Consider the following 24,120-nt stretch of genomic DNA (forward strand, 5'->3'; position numbering starts at 1 on the left):
GAGCTCGCTCAGCATAAGACGGAGGTAGTTATCATCAACAACCGCAAGTCGGCACAACATGCAGTTATCCATGTAGGAGATATATAGAGATATTATAGACGACAAGCTGACCTTCGGCAGCCACGTCGACTATACATGCAAGAGAGCGTCGACTGCTGTTGCGGCACTATCGCGGATGATGTCCAACAGCTCAAAGGTGTGCGCCAGTAGACGTAGGCTACTGGCAGACATTGCCGTATCTATCCTCAGGTATGGCGGCCCGTCATGGTCAAGAGCACTGAGGGTATCCAATTACTTATAGAAACTGGAGAGCATTTACCGCGTGATGTGCCTCAGAGCGATATTTGCTTACCGCATGGTATCGCACGATGCATCCTGCGTGATAGCGAGCATGATGCCAGTCGGGCTAGTCATCCGGGAAGATGAGGAGTGCTTCGAGCTACGTGGAAATAGACGAGCCCGCGAGCGCACCAGGGTGACCTCAGTCGCCAGATGGCAGCGTGAGTGGGATAACTCCTCCAAAGGTAGGTGGACCCACCGGCTGATACCTAACATATCGAGCTGGGTGGGAAGACCCCATGGGGAAGTTCGCTTCCATCTCACACAATTCCTGTCAGGCCATGGCTGCTTCCGACAGTACCTTTACAGTTTCGGGCACGCGGAGGTCCCCGCCTGCCCTGACTGCCCAGGTGTAGACGAAACTGGAGAACACATACTGTTCGTATGTCCTCGTTTTGACGTCGAAAGAAGAGCAATGCTCAACGTCTACGGCTGGGACACAACCCTTGGTACCCTTATCTAGCGGATATGTCAATCGGTGGAGAAGTGGAACGCAGTCTCGACTGCTACCACCCAGATTGCCTGTAGGCTATAGGGAATTTGGCGCACTGAGCAACGGACGACGGGCACAACTAACTAGTGATTGGTTAGTTGGAGCGAATAAGGGCCAAGCGCAGAAAAGTGAGTGAATGGTCTGTTCATACTGAGGCAGGTTTGGCGCAGCGACTGGCAACCGCGTAAGGGGTAAACCCAGCCACCCCGAAGCAAGGTAGAACAGCGAGTGTATAGGCATATATTTGGACTGCCTCATGCCAAGATGGGAGGGTCGTAGCGTAGTATGTTGGGACTTATCTATCGATGCCTCGTGGCGTGGCAGAGGAGCGAAATGGTGAGCATCCAAGTCAGTCTCACACGGTATGTTAAGGGTGAGCACAAAAGTCAGCCTCACAAGGTATGAAAACGGTGAGCACCCAAGTAAGACTCACATGGTATGTCAGAAGTGGGGCCTAAGAAAAATGTTCCACATGGGATGCCAGGGGGCGCGACAGGGGTATAATAGAGTGGTATGATTGAGAGTAAATCAGGTGATAGGGTGAGCATCCAAGTCAGCTTTACATGGTATTTGTATCCTCCATTGTAAAAAAATGGGAGAATATGAATGCAACAATGCATTGTTTCCACGAATTCCCATGATTCAGACGGATTCAAATTCTTGTTCGACTTTGATAATGAAGGTAAGTCAATGAAAAGCTTCGGAATAAATTTGGAGTATCGTCAATTCTCCTATGGCCCTGTTCATATATTGGTAAAGCATAAACATTGTTACAGTTTGCACAAACAAAATCGTTGTTTATCATAACGTATGTTATAGAACTTTTCGTAACAAGTTTAGAGTCACCTTATTAAACTTGAAATTAACAGAAATTTGATCCACAAGCATTGCTATTTTTTCTTTTGTTGAATTTCGTTGTATTATAGGCAGGATATCGTCTGCCAGGTCAGTTAGTTAAAAATATTTTTTTCTCTCTAAAACACACACTCTTACGGATGTCTGTGACCTCAGTATACGATTTTCAGTATATTTTCCAGGTGATACTATTGGATCGAGGCGGACGCCAAGTTCATCTTATCTGGTGTTATATGCTCGCGTCGAAATAATTCCTGACTGATCATTATCTTTCCATTTCGCAATTCTCGGGCCCGGTTGGAAAGTTTCCGCAAGTGTTGGGATAATTTAAAATACTTATTATTCATTAATCATCTAGTAGTTGGTGTAATTTGACATGATATTTCAGTTATATTTAGGTGCAAGTGTTAGATATGAGTTGCGCTTTGCGAATATGTTTCCTCTACAATGTTCTACACTGAACCGAGAAATCTCGTAAAAATTATTAGAAAAATCTCTCTTATGACAATCACATTCATGCTATGTGTATCCATTGAAAATTATGTGCAAATCACATACAACTCATGACGACACACAAATAATTATCTATTGTCAATATGATACATTGTATATGAACGAAGGATATCTGTAATATCAGATTAAAGATATATGGTTTACAGATATGAAAAAAAACATTTCAAAAATGGTGAATCTGTTTAATTAATTCTTAACCGACTTGGATTTCTTGTATACCTGGAACAAACACAATGTACGTTTTATCGTTTACAATAAAAGCAACAACAATACAATACTTATTCCATTCATCTGAATTTATATTTACAGAAGGTGACACTATTCTTCAAGCGCCCAATATGTTCCACAAAAAGTAGACTTCTCATACTGACTTCTCCTCGAGCATACGGTGTGATGATTGGGATGAAGTAAGATTAAATAAAAATTTTGGAACTTTAATTTCATTATTTTACAACAAGCATTAATTTTGTACAATAAAACCTACAAAAATCATCTAAAAATATTAAAATATCATACGAATTTTATTATTGTAATCAATAATACTCATACGTATTGCAGTTGAAATCTATTCCCTAAAACCAATAACTTGAAACAGTTCATATAAAATTTATGTGATTCTTCAAATGAATGTAATCAAAACCATATCTCGCATATTTATGTGATTTGCTCATAAAAGTTATGCGAAAAGTTACTGCATTTTCAGATTCAGTCTATGCAGTCGGTCTCAGTATGTCCCAAAAATTCACGAATGAAACTAAGAATAGAACCTAGAGAATGCTACAAAACTCTCATTCATTCTATACGAATAACTGTTAAGTTTGATATGGCGCTCGGTATTGTGTGGATGTCCTTTACAATGCTCCCTGGAGTCGTATCTAAAAGCTAAATAAAGTTTTGATGCTATCATTCCGTTTTGGAACTTGACCTTCTTTTTCAGCAGACTTCGCAGCTGATTCTTAGTGTACAGAACAAAAACGGGGCTAGTGCGGCGATGCTACTGATCACTACAAATCTTTATTGGATGAGTTCCGCTAATACGACGAATGGTTTATGAGACCAGCACCTTACCCGCTGAACCACCAAAGTAGGGATCATTTATAGTTTTCCCAAAACTAGTTAATATGTCTCCAAATTCATTTAGAAGGTTGACATTTATGATTTTTATTTATACTCAGGTTATGCTAAGACACACTTCGAGCTAGAACCCGGTCAAACCATTCGGAAAAAAAACGATGAGACCGCATCGACAACACAATGGCACCTTCAGGACAGCAGTCAAACATTACATGAAATCTGTTTGTAGTGTACATATAAAGGTTTGGCCATCGTGATCATCATACTCGGGTTTTCATTTTTTTTTGTGCTATAATTAATTCTCTTTTTTCCATCGCGTGACAATTTATGAAAACATTAGCGCTTTTCAAATTTTTTGGATTTCATTGGAAGCAAATTGCAGTCAAAAATTTACAGAACCGGTCAAAAAGAGCACTATACCGAAAAAGAAGACTCATAACGATTCTACATTCGCAGAGTTCCAATGTTTCTAACTTGGATTTTTTTTCTAAATTTTTGGAATTATGTTGGGAAAATTTTGTTAAAAAATCAGAGTGGATCTCAACATACGAGCTATTTCAATTTTAATAGGCCGCCTACTATAAGTTACCTTGTTTTAATACTACTAAGTACTTTGAACTGAGCTTGAAGGGTGAAAAAATCCATAAAAAAATCATTATGAAATATATAAAAACTAAAATATAAAAAAAAACAAAAACCAAAATTGAATTTGAGTAAAATATTTACGAAATATATTGTTTCTCTTTCTATCTCGTCAGGATTTGTTAATGGATTATGGTCCACTGATTTTTTTTCACTATAAGTTTTTGAGTTCAAAAAATAATTTTTATTTTACTTTAAAACTTCTTCATGTTATGATATCATTTTTTCAGTATGTGAATTCTGATTTAGATTTTTACCTAAAATTACTTTTCAATTAAAAAACTCTATTTAAGGCATTGGGCGAATCTCTAATGGATTTATAAGAAAAATGATGACAAACAAAAACTTCTGAACAACTTCTGAGCAACTCCGAGAATCAAGTAGAAAATAGAAAATTTTCTTTCTGTAGAAAACATTTAATAACTTTTCGAGGTTTTTTGAGTGGTCTAAAATCCATTTAGAAAACATAGTTTGGAAAGAAATCATTTTTTTTTCGTAAACCTGTGCTATTTATATCGACTGAGTATTTGATGCGAACCATGGTTGAATGCATTAGACATTTCCAGGGAGCCACTTTCCAGTCACGCTCCATTCACATATGTTCCTCGATTGCATACCTCCAGTGACAGCAACGCTTTCCCTCAAAAGTCTACGACGCCTTATAGGTTGTCTACTGATCACTTTAACGAGCCTCCTGCGCTCTACATGCCCAAAACCGAATATCATTTTAAATTGTCTCTAACATGCTAGTCCATAATTATCAGCCCCATGAAAACTGTTTGTTGCTTGAAGCTACCACCAAATGCCAGTAGCGCTAGCTACGTTCCAAATATTTAAGGTCTGTTCACAGGAACTGTACTCTGTTTGAAAGTGGGATTCAGAATAAGTAAATATTATCAATATATGAGAAAGCACGCTTTTTCTTGCATTGCTTCTTCTCCATAAAATCCGTACGTTTTCATCACCTGAATACCGGTTAAGTACATCAAAATGTTTTTTTTTTGCATTCGACAAGTTTCAGATCGTGTTAATAACATTGACTCGTAGCAATGTGAATGTTGCTTAAAGCGCGTTCGCTGTCATTTTTGGCAACTATCCGAGCCAGCAAGCCAGCTTATTTTGGCTTCACTCATTTTTCAAAGAAACGTCAAAACATTCACCCTCTTGATAATTATCAAGCCTTATGCGCCCCTGTCGTGATCATCCTTTTCAACGGCTTTCAGCTCACTACACTGTTCTAATATATAACATGTGCGAGCAATAAGCTCCTAGTCTGATTTTTCTCTTCTGTTGCTCGTTGGCACTCCACATCGAACCAGTTTCCGCGTGTGTTATCCGATAGTCATGTGACTGCTGAAGTCATCACGTTATGAACTTGCTGCTACGTTGTGATCAGACAATCTCTTGTTGATCGTTCCCCAAAACCTTTTGTCTTAAAGACGGAATTATATATCTCATGCTTTCCATCAAATAAGATATTTAAACATATATGTTTTTGTATTCACTATGAAACTAAGATTGCACTTGCAGCGTGCTATAAAACATCAATTGTTACTTGGGTAGGAACAGGCTTAGAAGCCTCCGGACTATTTTTTTATCTTCTGCTGGTAGGAGTCGTGCTTAGGCAAAGTTACTACGAATTGCTTAAATCTACCATGTTTCGCAACAGCAGAGTCGTCCCTCTATACCATGAGACTATTTTTTTAAAACTTTTCCTGCTTCGTAAATTCTAGCTAATTTAATTTCGTTAAATGAAACGAAGATAGAAGTAGAATAAGTTGTTTTCCAAATAAATATCATCTATATAGTTCTTCTAAGATTATATTACTGTTCAGTTTTAGAAGAAAGTTGAAAGTTTCTCTTGTTCTCTCTTTCCATGTAATACCTCCTGGAATCGCCATATATGCATTTACCGACTGCATTAATCATTTGCAATAAAAAGTTTATAATTTTTAGTCAAAGCAAAAAATGAAAATGATCACCAACACTCTTGTATTTTTAAGCCGGTAACTGAATCTTTGCTGCAGTTACCGCTTCCTCTCAGCAACCTTATCTTGTTATCGATAGAGATTCCTGATTTCAACGAACTTGCGCCAACTAAGATAACATGGCTTGCTTAAACAAAAAGAGATATGCAGTAAGTTTGACATGTCTTTTCAACATTATAATACTAAATAATTTTTTTTGAATTCCAGAGCATTAGGGGGGGGGGGGCTATAGCCCCCCCCCCCCCTTGTGCACGCCAATGCTATTGAAACGGGCTTACGTGGTCCTCTGACAGACCACACGAGATTTTTTGGAAAGCCAGAACTGGTTCTCTGACATGACCATCAAGTATAGTTAAACAATCTTGAACAATTTCCCGATCATTTGCAAGTAGTTTGGTTGAAATCGGTCGAAAATTGAGAAAACTAGAGCTTAATGAACACATAAACTTTAAAGTCATAAGTACTTCAAAGACGCATTTTTTTCCCTCAGCTGCCCAACACCGCCTTTTGGCGGGGTAAGTTCTTTAGTTTAGTTTGAAGTTAGTACAAGACCAAATTTCAATTCTACGGCAAAGCACTACTGTAAAGTAACTTACCAATAATTTTAATTTTTTTTGAAAACTCCAAAATGTGAGAAAATTTTCCAATTGAGTTGTAATACTACATGCAAAATAGTTTTTTTTCTCGTTTCCCTCAAATTTCCAACTTTCAACTCAAATATCATTTTATATCATGATTTCAACAAGCATATTTGTATATGTTGGAATGTTTTGAAGAGGTTTTAGTGGGGTTCACAACACAAAATCGTATATTGTAGATTTTACAGCGATTCTGCTTAAACCCACCAGAAGACGGAGTTGGACAGCAGAGGGTTAATATTACGATTGTAGCGGTTTATTTAAGAAATTCCTATATGACTGCAGTAACCTACTTGTAACTCCCGAACCAAAAGTCAGATCTGAATTAAATTCAATGGCAGTCAATTGAACTATTGTATCTTTCATTTGAAATCAAGTTAGTAACGTATGTGAGAAACGTATGTTAGTATGATATACCTACTACAATTTACCAAAGACAAAATATGCTAAATCACGGCATGTTTATTTTATTTGTATCAACATTGTATTCATGCGCATTCATTCATCGATTGCTCACAATTTTTTATGATTGCTGTTCGTAAACGTAGTTAACTATATGCATGTTTTCATAAATTGCTTTGGAAACGTGGTAATTTGTGCGGCATTCTAAACGTTGGAGCTCTGCAAAACTCGTTGATAGGACTGTTACTGTCGGATTCCGATAGGTTAATAAAGTTCGCTGTTTTGCTCCTACTTCCGGAATGAGCCTTTTCGTCGTATTTCAAGGCCTTACTACTAGAACTTCCAGGAACATTATCTGTTGCTTTACCTAAAATAGAGAATAATTTTATTGATATTGTTTGTTTTTAAAACAGATTTTTGAAAGATCGCTTTTGAGTTGAATGATTGAATTTAATTTAGGTGATTATTTAAATGCAAATTAAAGTTTTTACTTGCGTTGATCTATATGTATTAGGGTGGCACATGGATGTACGAAAAAATGCAACACTGCTGAACCAGGTTAGAAAAATTGGTAATTGGCCATCGAATTCACATGCGAAATTTGAATTAAATCTTTTGGAGCATGTTTTGGCACAAGCGATTACAAATGTTTATGAAGTTTACTATATGAAAACAGTGAGTTCAAATTCGTAAAACTATCGTAGGGGGCCTCCAGAAAATATATAGCATGCTACATTTTATAGATACAACCAAAGAGATTAACTTTTTCTAAAGACGGTTTGTAGCTATCACCGCGGGTTCTTGTGTAATTACAAGATTTATTCATTGATGTCTTTAAAATTATGAAAAAATATTATCTCTGACTACCCGGGAGGCTGAACTTTCAATCAAGTGAACCTTGACGTACAAGTTATGGTCATCAGAGACGCATTCCTCTTCAGCTGTTGATCACCGTTTGATTATTGTATACGAGTCGTAACCCGGTCATCTCCTTTTTTTTATTCATTTCGTTTATTTGATAGGCACAAATGCGTTAGCTTGGCGGTGCCAAATGCTTTTGTTTTTACATTTTGGATATCTTAAAACTAGGAGGTTACAATGTTGAAATATTTTTTTACAAAGGAAAAGAAAGTTTACAGCTATCCTAAGACTAGAAATAAGATTCAATATACAAGAGAGGGCCAAAAGATTTTTTTTGAAAAAATTTAAAACAAGGGATTCACTTTAATATACAAGAGGGGGAGTAATAGTATTTTACGAAATATTTTACGGTTATCTTAAAACTAACAATATAGTTTAGTACACAAAAGGGGGAACAAATATTTATGAGAAATTTCACAGAAATCTTAAAACTAGGGATTCAATTCTATTTACAAGATGGAGGACAAGAGTTTCAATAAAGAGTAAAAATTATAGCTATCTTAAAACTAGGAATACAGAACACTAATTTGAATTTTTAACTAAAACTTATGCTTGGTCAAGATATTCAGAGGGTGGCTTATTTCCGCATCAGTGTAGCAGCAGTTGTATCTAGGACAGGGGAGAGATAGGGAAAGAAACTTGCAACTTTCGCTCGAACGGGAGGGGGGAGGGGGAGGGGGATCAGCGAAACAAATTTGCGCCTCAGTCTAGTAAGTCGTCGAGTACCGGATTGGCGGATGGTATTCTTCGGACCCGCGGGGAATCCTTCAAAAGTCATCGGACCTCGAGTCGCTATCGCTTCATTTTTCTTCTATGCAGGCGTAGTGGTAAGGACGACGGCGGTTACATAGTGGCACTCTGGAGCTGATCGGTTCCACAAGGCAGGAGGAAACGAGAAATAAAAGAGAGGGGCTAAATTGGGATATTTATCGTTTTTATGAAGGTATAAATAAGGGACATATAGGGGAAATCACGAGTTTCCAGCATATCTCGGACTGGTACATTGGGTGGTCTACCTCGGGCCCGAAGGGATTCCTTCAACTGAGACCTGGCGTCACAATACCCGGCGCATACCCAGACAACGTGTTCGATGTCGTGATAGCCCGTCACAAGCGCACAGACTACTCTCCGCAAGCCCAATACGCCGCAAATGCGCATCCATGGTGTAGTGATTGGACATAAGTCGGGACATTACACGAATAAAATCCCGACCTTCATCCATCCCCCCGAACCAAGGCTTCGTTGATACCTTTGGGATAATCGAATGTAGCCATCGTCCAAATTCCCCATTGCTCCACGAGGTTTGCCAACTGTTGAGCGTCCTCTGACGACAAATACTAAAAAATTCGTTGAAGCAGATTGGTCTTTCGTATATGTCACCATTTAATGCGCCCACCTTTGCTAATGAGTCGGCCTTTTCATTGCCCTTTATAGAACAATGAGAGGGGACCCAAACAAAGGTAATCTGATAAGATTTTTCAGATAACGTACACAAGGACTCCTGTATCTTCCCCAGAAAATACGGGAATTGCTTTTTAGGCTTCACCGCACGAAGAGCCTCGGTAGAGCTGAGGCTGTCCGAAACGATGAAGTAGTGATCTGTGGGCAGAGTGTCGATGATCCCAAGGGTGTACTGAATTGCAGCTAACTCTGCGACGTAAACTGAAGCGGGATCATTGAGCTTGAATGAAGCGGTGATAGTATTGTTGAAGATACCGAAGCCAGTGGACCCATCGAGATTTGATCCGTCAGTGTAAAACATTTTGTCGCAGTCGACTTCTCGGAATTTATTATAAAATATATTGGGGATCACTTGCGGGCGTATATGGTCCGGGATTCCACGAATCTCTTCCTTCATGGATGTGTCGAAGAATACAGTAGAATCAGAAGTATCTAGGAAACGAACACGGTTGGGAGTATATGAAGAAGGATTAATGCTCTGAGCCATGTAGTCGAAGTACAAGGCCATAAATCGGGTTTGAGAATTAAGCTCGACGAGCCTCTCGAAGTTTTCAATCACCAACGGGTTCAGAATGTTGCATCGGATGAGCAATCGATATGAGAGTTCCCAAAATCGATTTTTTAGCGGAAGAACGCCCGCCAGCACTTCGAGACTCATCGTATGGGTCGAGTGCATGCAACCCAAGGCAATGCGCAAGCAACGATACTGGATTCTCTCCAGTTTGATGAAGTGTATGTTCGCAGCGGAGCGGAAACAGAAACACCCGTACTCCATCACCGACAATATCGTTGTTTGGTACAACCTGATCAGGTCTCCTGGGTGAGCACCTCACCATGTTCCAGTTATTGTTCGGAGAAAATTGATCCTTTGTTGGCATTTCTGTTTCAGATACCTAATGTGACATCCCCAGGTACCTTTAGAGTCGAACCAGACCCCGAGATATTTAAATGTGAAAACCTGGTTGATTGTTGCACCCATTAATAGGAGCTGGAGTTGCGCCGGCTCACGCTTTCTAGAAAAAACTCAGTTTTCTCCGTGGAGAACTTAATACCCAGCTGAAGAGCCCAAGCAGACAAATTGTCCAAGGTATTTTGTAATGGTCCTTGTAAGTCGCCAGCTTTGGGCCCTGTAACAGAGACCACGCCGTCGTCTGCAAGTTGCCTTAGCGTGCATGAATTGGCAAGACAATCGTCAATGTCATTCACGTAAAAATTGTAGAGCAGGGGGCTTAGACATGAGCCCTGGGGAAGACCCATGTAGCTAAATCGCGATGTTGTTAAATCGCCATGCGAAAAGTGCATGTGCTTTTCAGACAACAGGTTTAGCAAAAAGTTATTTAAAATTGGTGAAAGACCATGCTGGTGCAGCTTCTCTGACAGAATGTTGATAGAAACTGAGTCAAAAGCCCCCTTAATATCCAAGAAGACTGATGCCATCTGCTCTTTGTTAGCATAGGCCATTTGGATTTCTGTAGAAAGCAACGCAAGGCAATCGTTCGTCCCTTTGCCTTTGCGGAAGCCAAATTGTGTATCTGACAGTAAGCCATTTGCTTCAACCCAATTGTCGAGGCGAAACAAGATCATTTTCTCGAAAACAACTTCCGATACGAGTTGTGGTCGGAGGCTGGTTTTCCTGGTTTTTGGATGGCGATGACCTTCACTTGCCTCCATTCATAAGGGACAATGTTACCCTCAAGAAACTAGTTAAATAAATTCAACAAGCGCCTTTTTGCAGTGTCAGGCAGATTCTTCAGCAAGTTGAATTTGATTCTGTAACCCTGGGGCGTTATTGTTACACGATAAGAGAGCAAGTGAGAACTCCACCATCGAAAACGGTGTTTCGTTCGCGGTATCGTGAGGAAACGCGGCGCGGCACGTTTTCTGTACCGGGACAGAGTCCGGACAGATCTTCTTGGCGAAAGCGAATATCCAACGGTTTGAATATTCCACGTTCTCGTTGGTACTATTATGGTTACGCATACGTCGAGCCGTACCCCAAAGAGTACTCATCGCTGTTTCTCTCGTTAACCCGTCGACGAACCGGCGCCAATAACTGCGTTCTTTGGCTTTCATTAGACTCTTCATTCGCCTTTCTAACGACGCGTACTGTTGATAGCTAGCGGGTAACCCGCCTTCCCGGAAGGCCTTATATGCAGTGGACTTTTCCGCGTACAGCTCTGAGCACTCTTTATCCCACCACAGGGTGGGAGACCGTCCATGGGTATTCGCGTTGGGTACTGGCTTAGTCTGAGCTTGATTCGCACTGTCGAGAATTAAGCCAGCCAAAAACCTGTACTCTTCCTCTGGAGGAAGTTCTTGAGTGGATTCGATTTTAACGGATATCGCGGTCGCGTAACTCTTCCAATCAATGTTCCGTGTGAGTTGAGTTAGCAATTGAAATCACGATAGGCAAATGATCGCTACCGTGGGGATCAGGGATCACCTTCCACATGCAATCTAACTGTAGCGATGTCGAGCAAAGCAACAAATCCAACGCGCTTGCGCGTGCTGGTGGTGTAGGAATTCGCGTCATTTCTCCCGTGTTTAAGATGGTCATGTTGAAATTATCGCAAAGATCTTGGATTAATGTTGATCTATTATCATCATGAAGACAGCCCCATACCGTACCGTGCGAGTTAAAGTCTCCCAGAACAAGCCGCGGTGCCGGTAAGGATTCCGTGATATTACAAAGCGTTCGGTGCCCTACCGAGGCTCTAGGAGGAATGTAGATGGAAGTAATGCAAAGGTTTACCTTTGATTAAAACTTGACAAGCGACAATTTCAATGCCTGGTGTCGAAGGGAGGTTAATTCGGTTGAAAGAATAGCACTTTTTGATCCCTAAAAGTACTCCTCCATAGGGGTTTTCTCGATCCAGACGAATTATATTAAAGTCGTGGAAGTTGAGATTTATATCGGAAGTTAACCAAGTTTCACATAATGCGAAAGCATCACATTTTAAACTATTTAGTAAAAATTTAAAGGAATCGATTTTCGGGAGGATACTTCTGCTGTTCCACTGTAGAACAGTGATCGAATCGGTGACCTCGTTCGATGACTTAGCCATCGAAGGATACGATCGCTGCAAGGAGGGGCCATTTAGTAGTCAACTGCTTCAAAAATGTTTGCACTATAGGGAGAAAACGTATCAGAAGGTTTTTAAGAGAATCAGTAACATTGAAAGCTGTGAAAATTAAGTCCACTATGTCAGAAAATTTCATTAGTCCGCTACTGGACTGAGTATCTGTTTGAAAAAAGGGGACACTTGGGGTTTTTGGTGTCCCTGGAATTGGTGGGTACTCCTTGTTAGAATTAATATTTCCAAGTCCTGGAGCAAATTGCTTCGGCTTTTGTGCATCACTTTCGTTGGATTTATTGATTGTAGTTGGCGCACTCTGAGTGGACGACACCTTGGCACCCTTACGAGGCAATGTAGGGGAGGCTGGATTTCTCCTCTTCCTGGATTCCCCTGGGTTAACCAAAGATGTTCCCTCTCGTGGGTCGTCAGATTCTTGCTCAACGTTAGCCAAACCAGCATAGGGATTTTCGGACAGGACAGATGGCGAAGCATTCTTTAGCATTTCTGCATAAGAACGCCTTGAGCGTTCCTTAAGGGAGCGCTTAATTTTATCCCCACGCTGCTTGTACGCAGGGCATGATTTAAGAGCATGTGAAGGGCCCCCGCAGCAAATACACTTTTCAGTTTCTTTGTCGCAAGAGTCATCCTCATGCTCTCCTTCGCATTTGCCGCATCGTTTCTTATTTCCACAATATGTGGCTGTGTGGCCCAACTGCTTACAATTGCTGCAGCTCATGACCCGCGGTACAAACAGGCGAACTGGTAGGCGAACCTTGTCAAGGAGGATGTAGTTGGGAAGAGAGGACCCGGCGAATGTCACCTGAAGCGAGCCTGATAGAGAGTAGGTAGTCTTACCTCCCTCGGTGTTTGCGGTATACAATTGTTTGCATTCCAAGATCTTAATCTGTTCAAGTGAGGGGTCCTTAATGCAGCCAACCCCGTGCTCCAACAGTTCTTCGCATTTCAGGCCCGGTTCGGACACTACCCCATCGATTTCTACGGCCACACAAGGCACGTACGCTTTAAATCCCGGGTAAAGCGCTCACAGCAAGCAATCGCGTATGCCTGGCCGAGATCATTCACTAGAACACGTATCTTGTTTGCCCGAACACGTGTTATCTGAGTTACGGCCGGGTAATTAGCAGTCAGATCTCGAGAAAGTTTTAATATATTAACCGGTTTCTCTCCGGTCCGAAAATATACCACCCATGGCCCAGAGGAACCTTCTGGGTACTGCTTTATACGGGGAGCAATGCGAGTGTTAGGGGGATCAGGGACTTCCATGATTACATCAGATTGTATTTCGCCCTCGGCCATTTAAGCACGAGGGCAGAGCGTTATATAAACGGGAATGTGTCTTATTATTTGATTACAAGGTAGAGTAAAAGTAGGGAAAAGGAAAGAAAGCAAACGAGGAAAAAAACATAGAGCAAAACTTATCTGCAAACAACGTCGATTGTTCCTCACCAGCGAAAACAATGTGCTGGATTTACTGCCGGAACCAGCAGAATGGCAGCTAACGAACGAACAAAGGATGACCTTCACTCACTGAAATTTACACATCGAACACCACTGTGAAATATAACGATCCGTTCCGTTCAAAGGTTAGGAGACGTATGCCGGTCATCTCATACATTTAGACATACAGTGTGCTGTCTGAAAGTTTCGTTATTTGTAAAAGGTGCAAAAGAAGCTAAAAACTGCGGTGTTGATAAATCGCGTTGTTGAGAATATATACAAAAGACTCCCGCTGAAACGATACATAGAGGAAACGTTCGGCAGTTGCTATTGTTTCTGCTGATCCGATATAAACACAGCGTTACTTTCGTCTCAATACTGTCTGATCATCTAAGTAGTAATGGAGTGGAATTGTGGATGTTGTCAAATCGAAATCACCAGTAGCTACGTTTTTGAGAACAGAGTTATCACTTGCCAAGGTTTTTGCAACAATGGAATACGACTTCATATTCTTTGTGTAAAAATATCTTTGGAAGAGAGCATGGCGTGTTTCTACTCAAACATGTACTGGTTGTGTAACTCATGTAAAGCCCAAATGGGGACTATGAAATCTAACAAATTGAGTACCGTGGAAAAAAGACACTAGATAGGCAATTGAATGTTTGAAATCAGAAGTCAACAAATTGAATGAAAAGATCGATACACTGGTTGTCTCCGTTGAATCATATGCCAAGCCTTCTCGTGCTGGTGAGCAAAAGGATACCGAAGATGAAAACCCGTTATCAACGGCTTACAGTTGCCATTTATCTGCTGAACTTAGGCACAGTCCCACATTCAAGCTTTTGACATTAAAAATGTCTTACTCCACTATCTGGGGCTGGGTGTCATTCTAAATTATGAAAATCTCCTATGTAACGAAACTATGTATGGTTTGTACGGTTCAGAGGGGGAACAACTTAACAGCTCCTATACAAATCGTTGAAACCACTTTATTTGGGTCTGTGGGTCTAAAATGGCGGATCAATTTTTATTCAAGAACAATTTCTAAAAAAAGCGTAAACTTGTTCACAGTGAAAATTTTCTTGTTCAATTTTTTTTACTTTCGATAATACATTTTTGAAGACTTTTTGGGCATTTGGTGTTGTTTTGTAATAAAAATGCATCTTTATTCCGATGCATTATTTTTAAATGATTCATAATTTTTTGGAATCATCAGCATACAAACAAGCGGCGCTTGTACTAGTTAGTGAGCACCTTTATTTAGTTTTAGTTTATTTTATTTTTAAGATATTAGGTAGTAATATTTGTATTGCAATGTAAAAACACACACAATAATACTGGACTGTTTTGCTCCCTCTCCAATAAAAAATGAACTGTCATCACTTCTGAATTTCGTGGAAACCTTTGCACCGTACATATCGCAGCACCTATCAGTTAGATGCTATACTGTCAGAAATAAACAGTCGTAGTCAATCCTGCCTTTGTTAAATGCGAAGTGAAAAATGATAATCACAAAACTAAATGTTTTTAAAGATTAACGACAAACTTTCGAGAATTGTCATATGCGAAAGATATTTCAAGGGCAATGGGAGAGGAAAAAGTTCACACTAGAAGCGCACTCAAATCAAATATATATCAAATATATATAATTTATATTTTACATTCGACACAATTTGTAATCCTTAACTTGTTAGTATTTATCTTAAATTATTACGCTGTTTTGAAATGATCATCTTGATTATCTCTTCCGAATGTAAATAAAGAAAACAAGTTCGTAAAAGACGTCACGAAATTGTTTTCTCGCATAGAAATTTACAGTATCGCAATTAGTGGACGGCGTTCTATGGTGGCGACATCATTCGAAATACGGTGGTTTCAAGCAACTTAGGCTAAACGTCAAGTTGCGGGAGGGTTGGTACGGTTATAACTTCGCAATTGGATGACGGATTTCAATCATTTATACACCAATCGGTTCAGAAACACCTGATTTGAATATAATTGCTAATTAGATTGATGTACTATATAAGTATTCTGTTGAAAATCGGTTGAATTAAAATTCAAAAATTTCACGAAAAAAGGGGAAATGTGCATACACGAGGCGGCTATTCCGAGCAAAGCCGTCAATACAGAGCATTTAAGAGGTCAATCAAACAAAACATCTTTGTTTAACCCATTGGGTCAAATGGTAGCGCAACAATAGGGGCACTCGATTCGTGTTTTCGTTGCGCTCAAACACAAGAATGTTTTCAGCGCATGTATGTTATTATCTTGGTACTTAACAACGAAGCAAAGCTGTTGATGCCAGTTTTTACGCATTCCATTGTTTGTAGGCCGAGTAATTAATGATTCAGTGAGGCGCCCTCCTTAGTATGGCGAAAATAGGCACTTCACCCTATATGTGCTGAATTTACTTTTTGCCTTATTATTCGATAGATGGTCGACGTGTAGTGTATGGACGTACGTACGTTCTCATAAACAAACGGCCAATAATTGCCGCTGTACTGTACGGAACAAACAGATTCTTGCGTGATTTGGGAAATAATCATAACGATTGTGTGGCAGATTCAGTAGAGGATACGATTACCGTAAATTTGGATAGCAATGATTATTTAAAAGCATTAATTAGCCGTGCTTTGATTGGTGGTTTACTCGTTAGCACGGCCTTTTTGGCGATAAACCACATCTGAGATACGTAAAATGAATTGTCTGTAGGAAAATGTTTTCAGTTTGCATATGATCATCGTTGAAATCAGTCCGTTCACCGCTGGCGACCCGCTTCGTTAGTTCCTGGAAGGAAAGCTCTTCGTTAGCAGCAACAAACAAAGGCGCTCTCAAATTGCCTCCATCACTAGTCGCGTACAGAAGTCGCATTGTTATTGGCTAGGAAACGGTGAAATAATATTAACAACAAACGGTCCTTATTAGGACCACAAAATCGTTTCTCTTACAAATGAAATTTCCATTTCGTGCTTTGGTAAATAACTTCTCTCTTATCGGGTTAGTTATCTTCTATAATAATATCCGAAAAATGTGCGATAAAACAAATAAACTGACTAATCGGATGGAAGCAAGAAAATACCTACAAAAATTTGAATCAGAAAAGTGACCTTGACGGAAAAATGCTTCGATCGTTTCTAAGTGTTTAGCAACTGAAGTTGCCGATTTGTTTTCCAACCTTAGGGGAATTGTGGGAAAAACCGACACTGTGGGTAAAACCGACACCCCACAACACTTCCTACAAATCAAATTTTTATTAATTTCATAATGATACATTATTATTAGTACGTTTGTTTAGAGCATTTGAAGAAAAATTGGATTTACGTTAGTACGCCGAATGTCATAAAAATAAACAAAACATACGACAGCAGCGTTCATACTCGTCTGGTGTTAAATTTCGTTGGTAGATTTTAAGGTTTTAATCGAACAAAAGCTTTTCAAATCACCACATTTTTCAGTACCTATTATTATCGGTCTGTCCTATGATCAACTAAGTGTATTGAAGACGAGTTTGAGAAATTCAATATTTTTAATTGCTTTTATAAAAAAATGTGCGCTGTTGGGGTAAAACCGACATCCTGTGGTTAGGGTAAAACCGACACGCTGTTAAGATGGTTGTGTATACTTGCGATTCATTTCAAAATACTGGGGATCTTTGTGACACTTCAATTAGCCTATTAGAACACTATAGTATTAGCAGAAATACACAGAAATACTTTTATTGTGTTTATTTTTTGTAAGTCTCTTTAAAAATCAAAAATTGGAATTTTTGCTTATCTGACTCTATCGAAGCTTTTTCTATTTCTGCAAAAGGCTCGTCAAACCGAATTTATATAGTTCTCTTGGTTTGTCATAGACGAACTTTATCACAATGAGACAATGATCTTATGTATGTGCCCCCCTATCTTCTAGTTTTAGTTGATCAATATTTATTCCCCTTAATCTTGAACCACTCTTTCTAGTTATTTCTAGTTAATAAGCTTGTAAAATGTTCCGCTTAATTAATAATTAATTTCTCCTACAATCTCCCTTCTAAAAATCATAAAGTGAATTACTATACAAAGAACACACAAAATGACCCATCCCACAAATCTTACGAATATTATATTATACCCTCTTTTATATGTATAAGTTAGCTGTAAAGTTTTTTTTTTAGTTTCATTATATAAAACAAAATAATATTGAAATGTGTAACCCCCTAGTTTTAAGAAATTCAAAATGTAAAACAATGAAAAAATGGCACCTTTAAGCTAACGCATAGGGTGATGAGCCTATTTACGCTATGTTTCTATTATCACCCTACCCATTTGAAGCCGCTGGTTAGAGCAGTGTCTGCCATCTTTGTTCAACGCATTGAGTCAAATGGTAGCGCAACAATAGGGGCACTCGATTCGAGTTTTCATTGTGCTCAAACACTAGAATTTTACTGTTTTCAACGTATTTGTGTTATTATATTGGTTCTTAGCAACGAAGCAAAGCGGTTGATGTCAATTTTTACGCATTCCATTGATTGTAAGGCAAGAAATTACCGAATTAGTGAGGCACCTTGCTTAGTATGGTGAGAATAGGCTCATTACCCTACGTGCCTTATCAAATAAACAAATTGAAAAAAAAAATGATCTTATGTATACCCCAATAGATCGTTGATGATCAGAGTCCGGAAAATCAAATCTAAAAAAGATAGTTTTACTAAGAAATGTGTGTGTCACTTATAAGTGAATGAATCCAATTAGCAGAACGTAGAACGCTTGCAAATCTTCTCTTACGAAATAAAATGACACTGGTGGTTGCAATGATGTGCGCAAGGATTATTTGGAAATATTCATATCAATAAATAATCCTATAGCATAAAATAATCTTATTTATAGTACTACGCTTTCGAACTTTCTTCCCCTCACTACACGATGAAGCAACAAAAAGCACATATTTGCATCATACATACTCACACTTTATTAATCACGCATATATCTCATTTTTAATAAAGATAAAGATTTTAATAAAGTGGAGAGAAAATAAATTAAAGGGGGTGTTGATCTTACCCCTATGGGGTGTCGGTTTTACCCGCAGTGCCTACAAAAAGTCACTTTGTTTTCCAAGTTTTACAACCAATAATTTTTAATGAAATCAATTTTTTGAAGCGCTGAAAAAATTAAGTCTTGTTATGAATTTTCTGAAGAAGAATTCTGCATACAAACTATAATTTTATTGGTTTTGTGGCTACTTAGAAAAATTGCTAATCTTAAGGTGTCGGTTTTAACCATAATTCCCCTAATTATTTGCGCTGTGCTGTACGGAACAAACAGGTTTTTAGCGCGATTTGTTGGGAAATAATCACAACAATTGTGTAGTAGATTCCGTAGAGGATACGATTACCGTAAATTTTGATGGAAATGATTTTGAAAGCGTATTAACTAGCCGTGCTTTGATTGGTGGTTTACTTGTTAGCACCGCCTTTTTGGCGGTGAACCACATTTGAGATACGTAAAATGAATTGTCTGTAGGAAAACGTTTTCAGTTTGCATTTGATCATCGTTGAATTCAGTTCGTTTACCGCCGGCGACCCGCTTCGTTAGTTCCTGGAAGGAACGCTCCCCGTTAGCAGCAACAAACAAAGGCGCTCTCAAAATTGCCTCCATCACTAGATGTGCACAGAAGTCGCATTGTTGTTGGCAAGGAAACGGTGAAATAATACTAACAACAAACGGTCCTTATTAGGACGACAAAATCGTTCTCAGAAGAATTACAAATGAAATTTCAATTTCGTGCTTTGGTAAATAACTTCTCTCTTATCGGGTTAGTTATCTTCTATAATAATATCCGAAAAATGTGCGATAAAACAAATAAACTGACCAATTGGATTGAAGCTAGCAAATACCTACAAAAATTTGAATCAGAAAAGTGACATTGATGGAAAAATGCTTCGATCGTTTCTTTGGCAACTGAAGTTGCCGATTTGTTTTCCAACGTCAATTATTTGCGCGGTGCTGTACGGAACAAACAGATTTTTGCGCGATTTTTTGGAAATAATCAAAACAATTGTGTAGTATATTCCGTAGAGGATACGATTTGTTACTTTTTGTGTGTACTCCTAAATAAGTCGATGGCATTACAGGATGTATCCACGAATAATATGGCTGGCTCACAAAAATGTTTGCATTTTTATTTATTTATTTATTTTCATTTTTCATCTGACCCATGTTGGTCTACTTGAAATTTAATGTTGTTGTATGGGAAAAGCCCATTTCAAGGTTCACTTCAGAAGCAGACCTCGAATGCGCGTAAAAACCCATAATCTTTTCGCACGTTTTTCCTATAATTACAATGATCTGACATTACAAATTAACAAAATTACATACAAGGTATACAGCATTGCAATAACATTACAGAAATATTTTCACATAATCTTATAAGCTAAGTCAATCTCCTAAGTCTATTCTTGAAAACATCACTAGAAACATAAAAATCGAAATGGTCATACACACTATCGAAAACATTACATATCGCCCTTATGGGTTCGTTCTGACCGTACTCGGTGCGCTGAAAGTCTAGTCTTAAAAAATTACGTGATCTAAGATTTCTGGGGGGTACGTTAATGTTGATTTGTGAGAGAATATCTGAGGCATCCATTTGGCCAGTCAATATTTTCCCAATAAATACCGCTCTGAATGTATTTCGCCTTTTTGTCAGAGTTTCCATATCGAGCAGACGACAGCGATCATTGTATGGTGGTAGCTCTGTTGGGTTACGCCACGGCAAAGTTCTAAGAGCAAAGCGGAGGAATCTTGCTTGTACTGCTTCAATTTTGTTAGTCCAAATGCTCGTATAAGGATACCAAATGGCTGCTTCCAGGACAGACCGAACAAGTGAAAAATACAATGCCCGCAGACAATATGGATCAGTAAACTCGTTGGCGATTCTTATTATGAAGCCAACGTTTCTATTTCCCTGTGCTATAACGTGAGAGTAATGGTTTCTGAATGTCAGTTGCGAGTCCAGGAGTACACCAAGGTCTCTGATAACTAACACTCTATCTAGCAATAGACCTTTCTCGTCAAAAAATTTTATATGTAGAACAGCTTCCGTTTTCATCGCTGGATCAATTCTGAATTCTGAATCACGTTAATTTGGTGCCTCTAACTATTGAAAAAATCAAAAATTCTTCGAGCTGCCCATTTTACTCTGTATTCCCCTGTCCTATTTTACCTCGATTCTCCATACTTTTTCACCATTTGGATGAACTTCGAGTGGGGAATATGGAATAAAGTTGCGGCGGGTAGCCTATAACATAGTTCCAGTAGCCTACCAATAGCCGGCATCTGTTTTAATCTGGCTATTCGCCGTTTCGTTTACTGGGTATGAACTCCAAGAGTTCATTCCAATTTGTCAAAAACAATGTTTTGACGTAGATGAACCCCAAAACAGTGTTGTAGAATATACCGATTTATCGATATTTAAACCGATTTTTAATTTCAATACCAATAAAGTTACTAAAAATACCGATTTCTTTTTTCTTACCAAAAAATCACGATTTTCATATAATAAGATCAATTAATATTACGTATGGGCCTTTTTAGAAAATGTCGTCACCTTTCCACATCAAATCATCCGGAAATTGATTCAGCAATCTGCCAGGTTACTATCAAAATTTCAAATGAAGCTCAACAACCGATTCTGAAATTGATTGAGCTCGGTAGGTTTGATTACATAACGTTAGAATGATCTATAATTTAAAACCAATAATTTGCAGGTAACTTTTGGTTAGCATACATCTTCACACCGATAAATACCTATTTTTATTTAGAACTATACCGATATTAGATTTGTTCCAGTACCAGTAGAAAGTGGAAGTACTCCGGAGCAAACAGATAGAAAATCGTTCCTATGTTCTCTTCTCTTTTTTTTGCTTCCGTTAGCAAACCGGAGTAAAAAGGAAGTATTTTTTGCTTCTGTTTGCTCCGGAGCAGATTCTGTGTACTAGAACAAACCTATTATACAAAACCATCTGACAACGCTGCTCTGAAGTGAAAAGTGCTCTTAAAACATCGATGACATCTTTTTTGTTTTTTCTGTTTTCTCTACCTATCTGATGTGTTTCATCCTGCCAAGAAATCCAAAAACATCAGCTGTCTCCCGTTTCCAGAGAGTTCGCCGACCAGTTTTGCTTTCAAACTGAAGAGAAAACTACAGTTTAACTTCACCAGGCACAATCATCAGAATGAGATGTAGGAAAATATTAACCCAGAATGGTTTCATTTTACCGTCCAGTTGGAGAAACATTTCACAAATGATAATCGTGTATGCCCAAAAGGGTTTGTACGGATCTGCGAATTCGGTTTTTGTGGAATAATTCGACCAAAGGCTATGATGTAGCAGCGGTCAGAGTAAGTCCAATCATACGGCTTCATCCCACCCCGAGAGCAGATGAGCGCTGGGGAATGTTTTCAGCCACCTGGAGGAGGAAGTACAGCGCGGAAGAAATGTTACCAGACTTCGCCGATCTGGTATCTGGACTTTTTGGATGAACTCATAGAGATTGGGTGTGCAGATGGGCGGTTAAAGTTCTGGGAGGGAACGACTGGTAACTTTAAGGTAAATTGTTTGGAGTCATTTGTTTTTTATTACAACTATTGACGGACGTTTCATTGCAGGATATATATGAAGCCGAAAACACCCACAACAATGGGGTAACTAACATAAACCTTGCCGGTGACAAAGTGATAGTCGCACGGTTGAGTGAACGAATCGATTTTCTGAGACTGGAAACGTACACGTAAGGTTGTCAGATCGATTGGGGATTTACGTCTGCATATGGGCGAAGTTTAAAGCAATTTTTCAAGCTCGCCTAGGGCGCAGACAGATTTTACTTGTTCTTTTAAAATACTGTATATTCTAAGTCATTTAATTTTCAGTCTGTAATGAGTATGTCATCAAATGCCTGAAGTTGCTGAGGACCATTCTCACAATAGTATAAAAGTTCTAACCTCAAAAACAGACAACAATAAAATGTATTTCTTTCAGAGTTTATAATATCCATTACATGATCAAATGCGCTGATGGGTTAGGCTTTGGATTCGGCTATATTCCATCGTCATTGAAGCTAGATCATAGAATCATGTTAATTTGACAGACTGCAAGTGTTATTAGTAGGACAAACAGCTAGCAGCCCAGCTAGTATTGTTCTTTCTGCTTGCAACCAACCTGGTTATATTGATGTCAATGCTAAATTCGCTGTTGCAGCTGTATGGTCGCTATACTGTCCCATTCGCTATTAACATAGGACAGTTAAGCTTAGACCACCAGATTCTAAAAGCGACCAATTTTGGCCAATAACTGGAGAAAAAATCACGCGTAACAATTAATAATAAATTAAATTGTTGCTGAGTAATTTTTGTTGTACATGAATAAAACATACCGATTGCCTCGTTACCTATGCTGCCGTGATCCGCATAACAGTCCCATTTGGGTTTCCTATGCAGATGGGGCAGTTATGCGTATCACAGCAGTATGGCTAAATAACCATTAGAAAGGTTATGAGCTTATGTTGTCGCATTTTAAAATCATTTATGCTACGTAACAATTAATAATAAGTTACATTATTGCTGAGTATTTTTTGTTGTACATGAATAAAACATACCGATTTCCTCGTTACCTATGGCTAAATAACCATTAAAAAGGTTATGAGTTTATTGTTGTCGCATTTATAATCATTTATACTACTTTCAAGGGATCGATTTTAGAAATACGACTCGCACTTTAACCACCCCTTCACCACGCCATCAAAATAAAAATAAGTCATACTCCTAATGAACTGATATTTATTAAAATATTTACTAAATAAAAACATAGACCTGATAGTTCGTTTGCAAAAAAACACCGAAGCACAGTGAGTTGGTGTTAATGCTCTATCTTTGATCCTAGTGCTGCAGGATTTGGTCAACATTTATACTATTTTTATTCAATCAACTTCAAGGAAAATGTATCACGTGAACGCTATATACAGGGTGTTTGGTTCATGGTTAAGAATCTCTCGGGGAGTGATAGACTGCCATATTTGGAGAAAAAAATTGTTCTACACATACCATCAAATCTCAACCGTTACAGAGTTATTGAACTTTTTGTGTAAAAAACTTATTTGTCTTAAAATACCTCTAATTTTAAAAGTATACTTTGTATTTTAACTGTTTCAGTTCCATTCGAAAGGTGAGAAAATTACCTATTGAATGGTGTTCTCATATCTTTTAAGTAATTAGTTTTAATTACCT

The 24,120-nt window shown here is 38.7% G+C and overlaps 1 protein-coding gene across 17 annotated transcripts in view; it reads right to left on the reverse strand.

Annotated features, from left to right (window-relative positions):
* Window positions 1-6,986: 6,986 nt before the first annotated feature.
* Window positions 6,987-24,120, reverse strand: part of LOC131689361 (cell adhesion molecule Dscam2) — a 1,607,414-nt gene continuing 1,590,280 nt past the window's right edge. For all 17 annotated transcript variants that reach the window (XM_058974402.1, XM_058974401.1, XM_058974393.1 and 14 more), the window contains one exon: window positions 6,987-7,311. In XM_058974402.1, coding sequence (XP_058830385.1) covers window positions 7,109-7,311 — 203 coding nt within the window. In that variant the 3' untranslated portion in view covers window positions 6,987-7,108. The remainder of the gene's footprint in view (window positions 7,312-24,120) is intronic.

This window comes from Topomyia yanbarensis, chromosome 3 (assembly GCF_030247195.1).
Source record: "Topomyia yanbarensis strain Yona2022 chromosome 3, ASM3024719v1, whole genome shotgun sequence".
Taxonomy (NCBI): domain Eukaryota; kingdom Metazoa; phylum Arthropoda; class Insecta; order Diptera; family Culicidae; genus Topomyia; species Topomyia yanbarensis.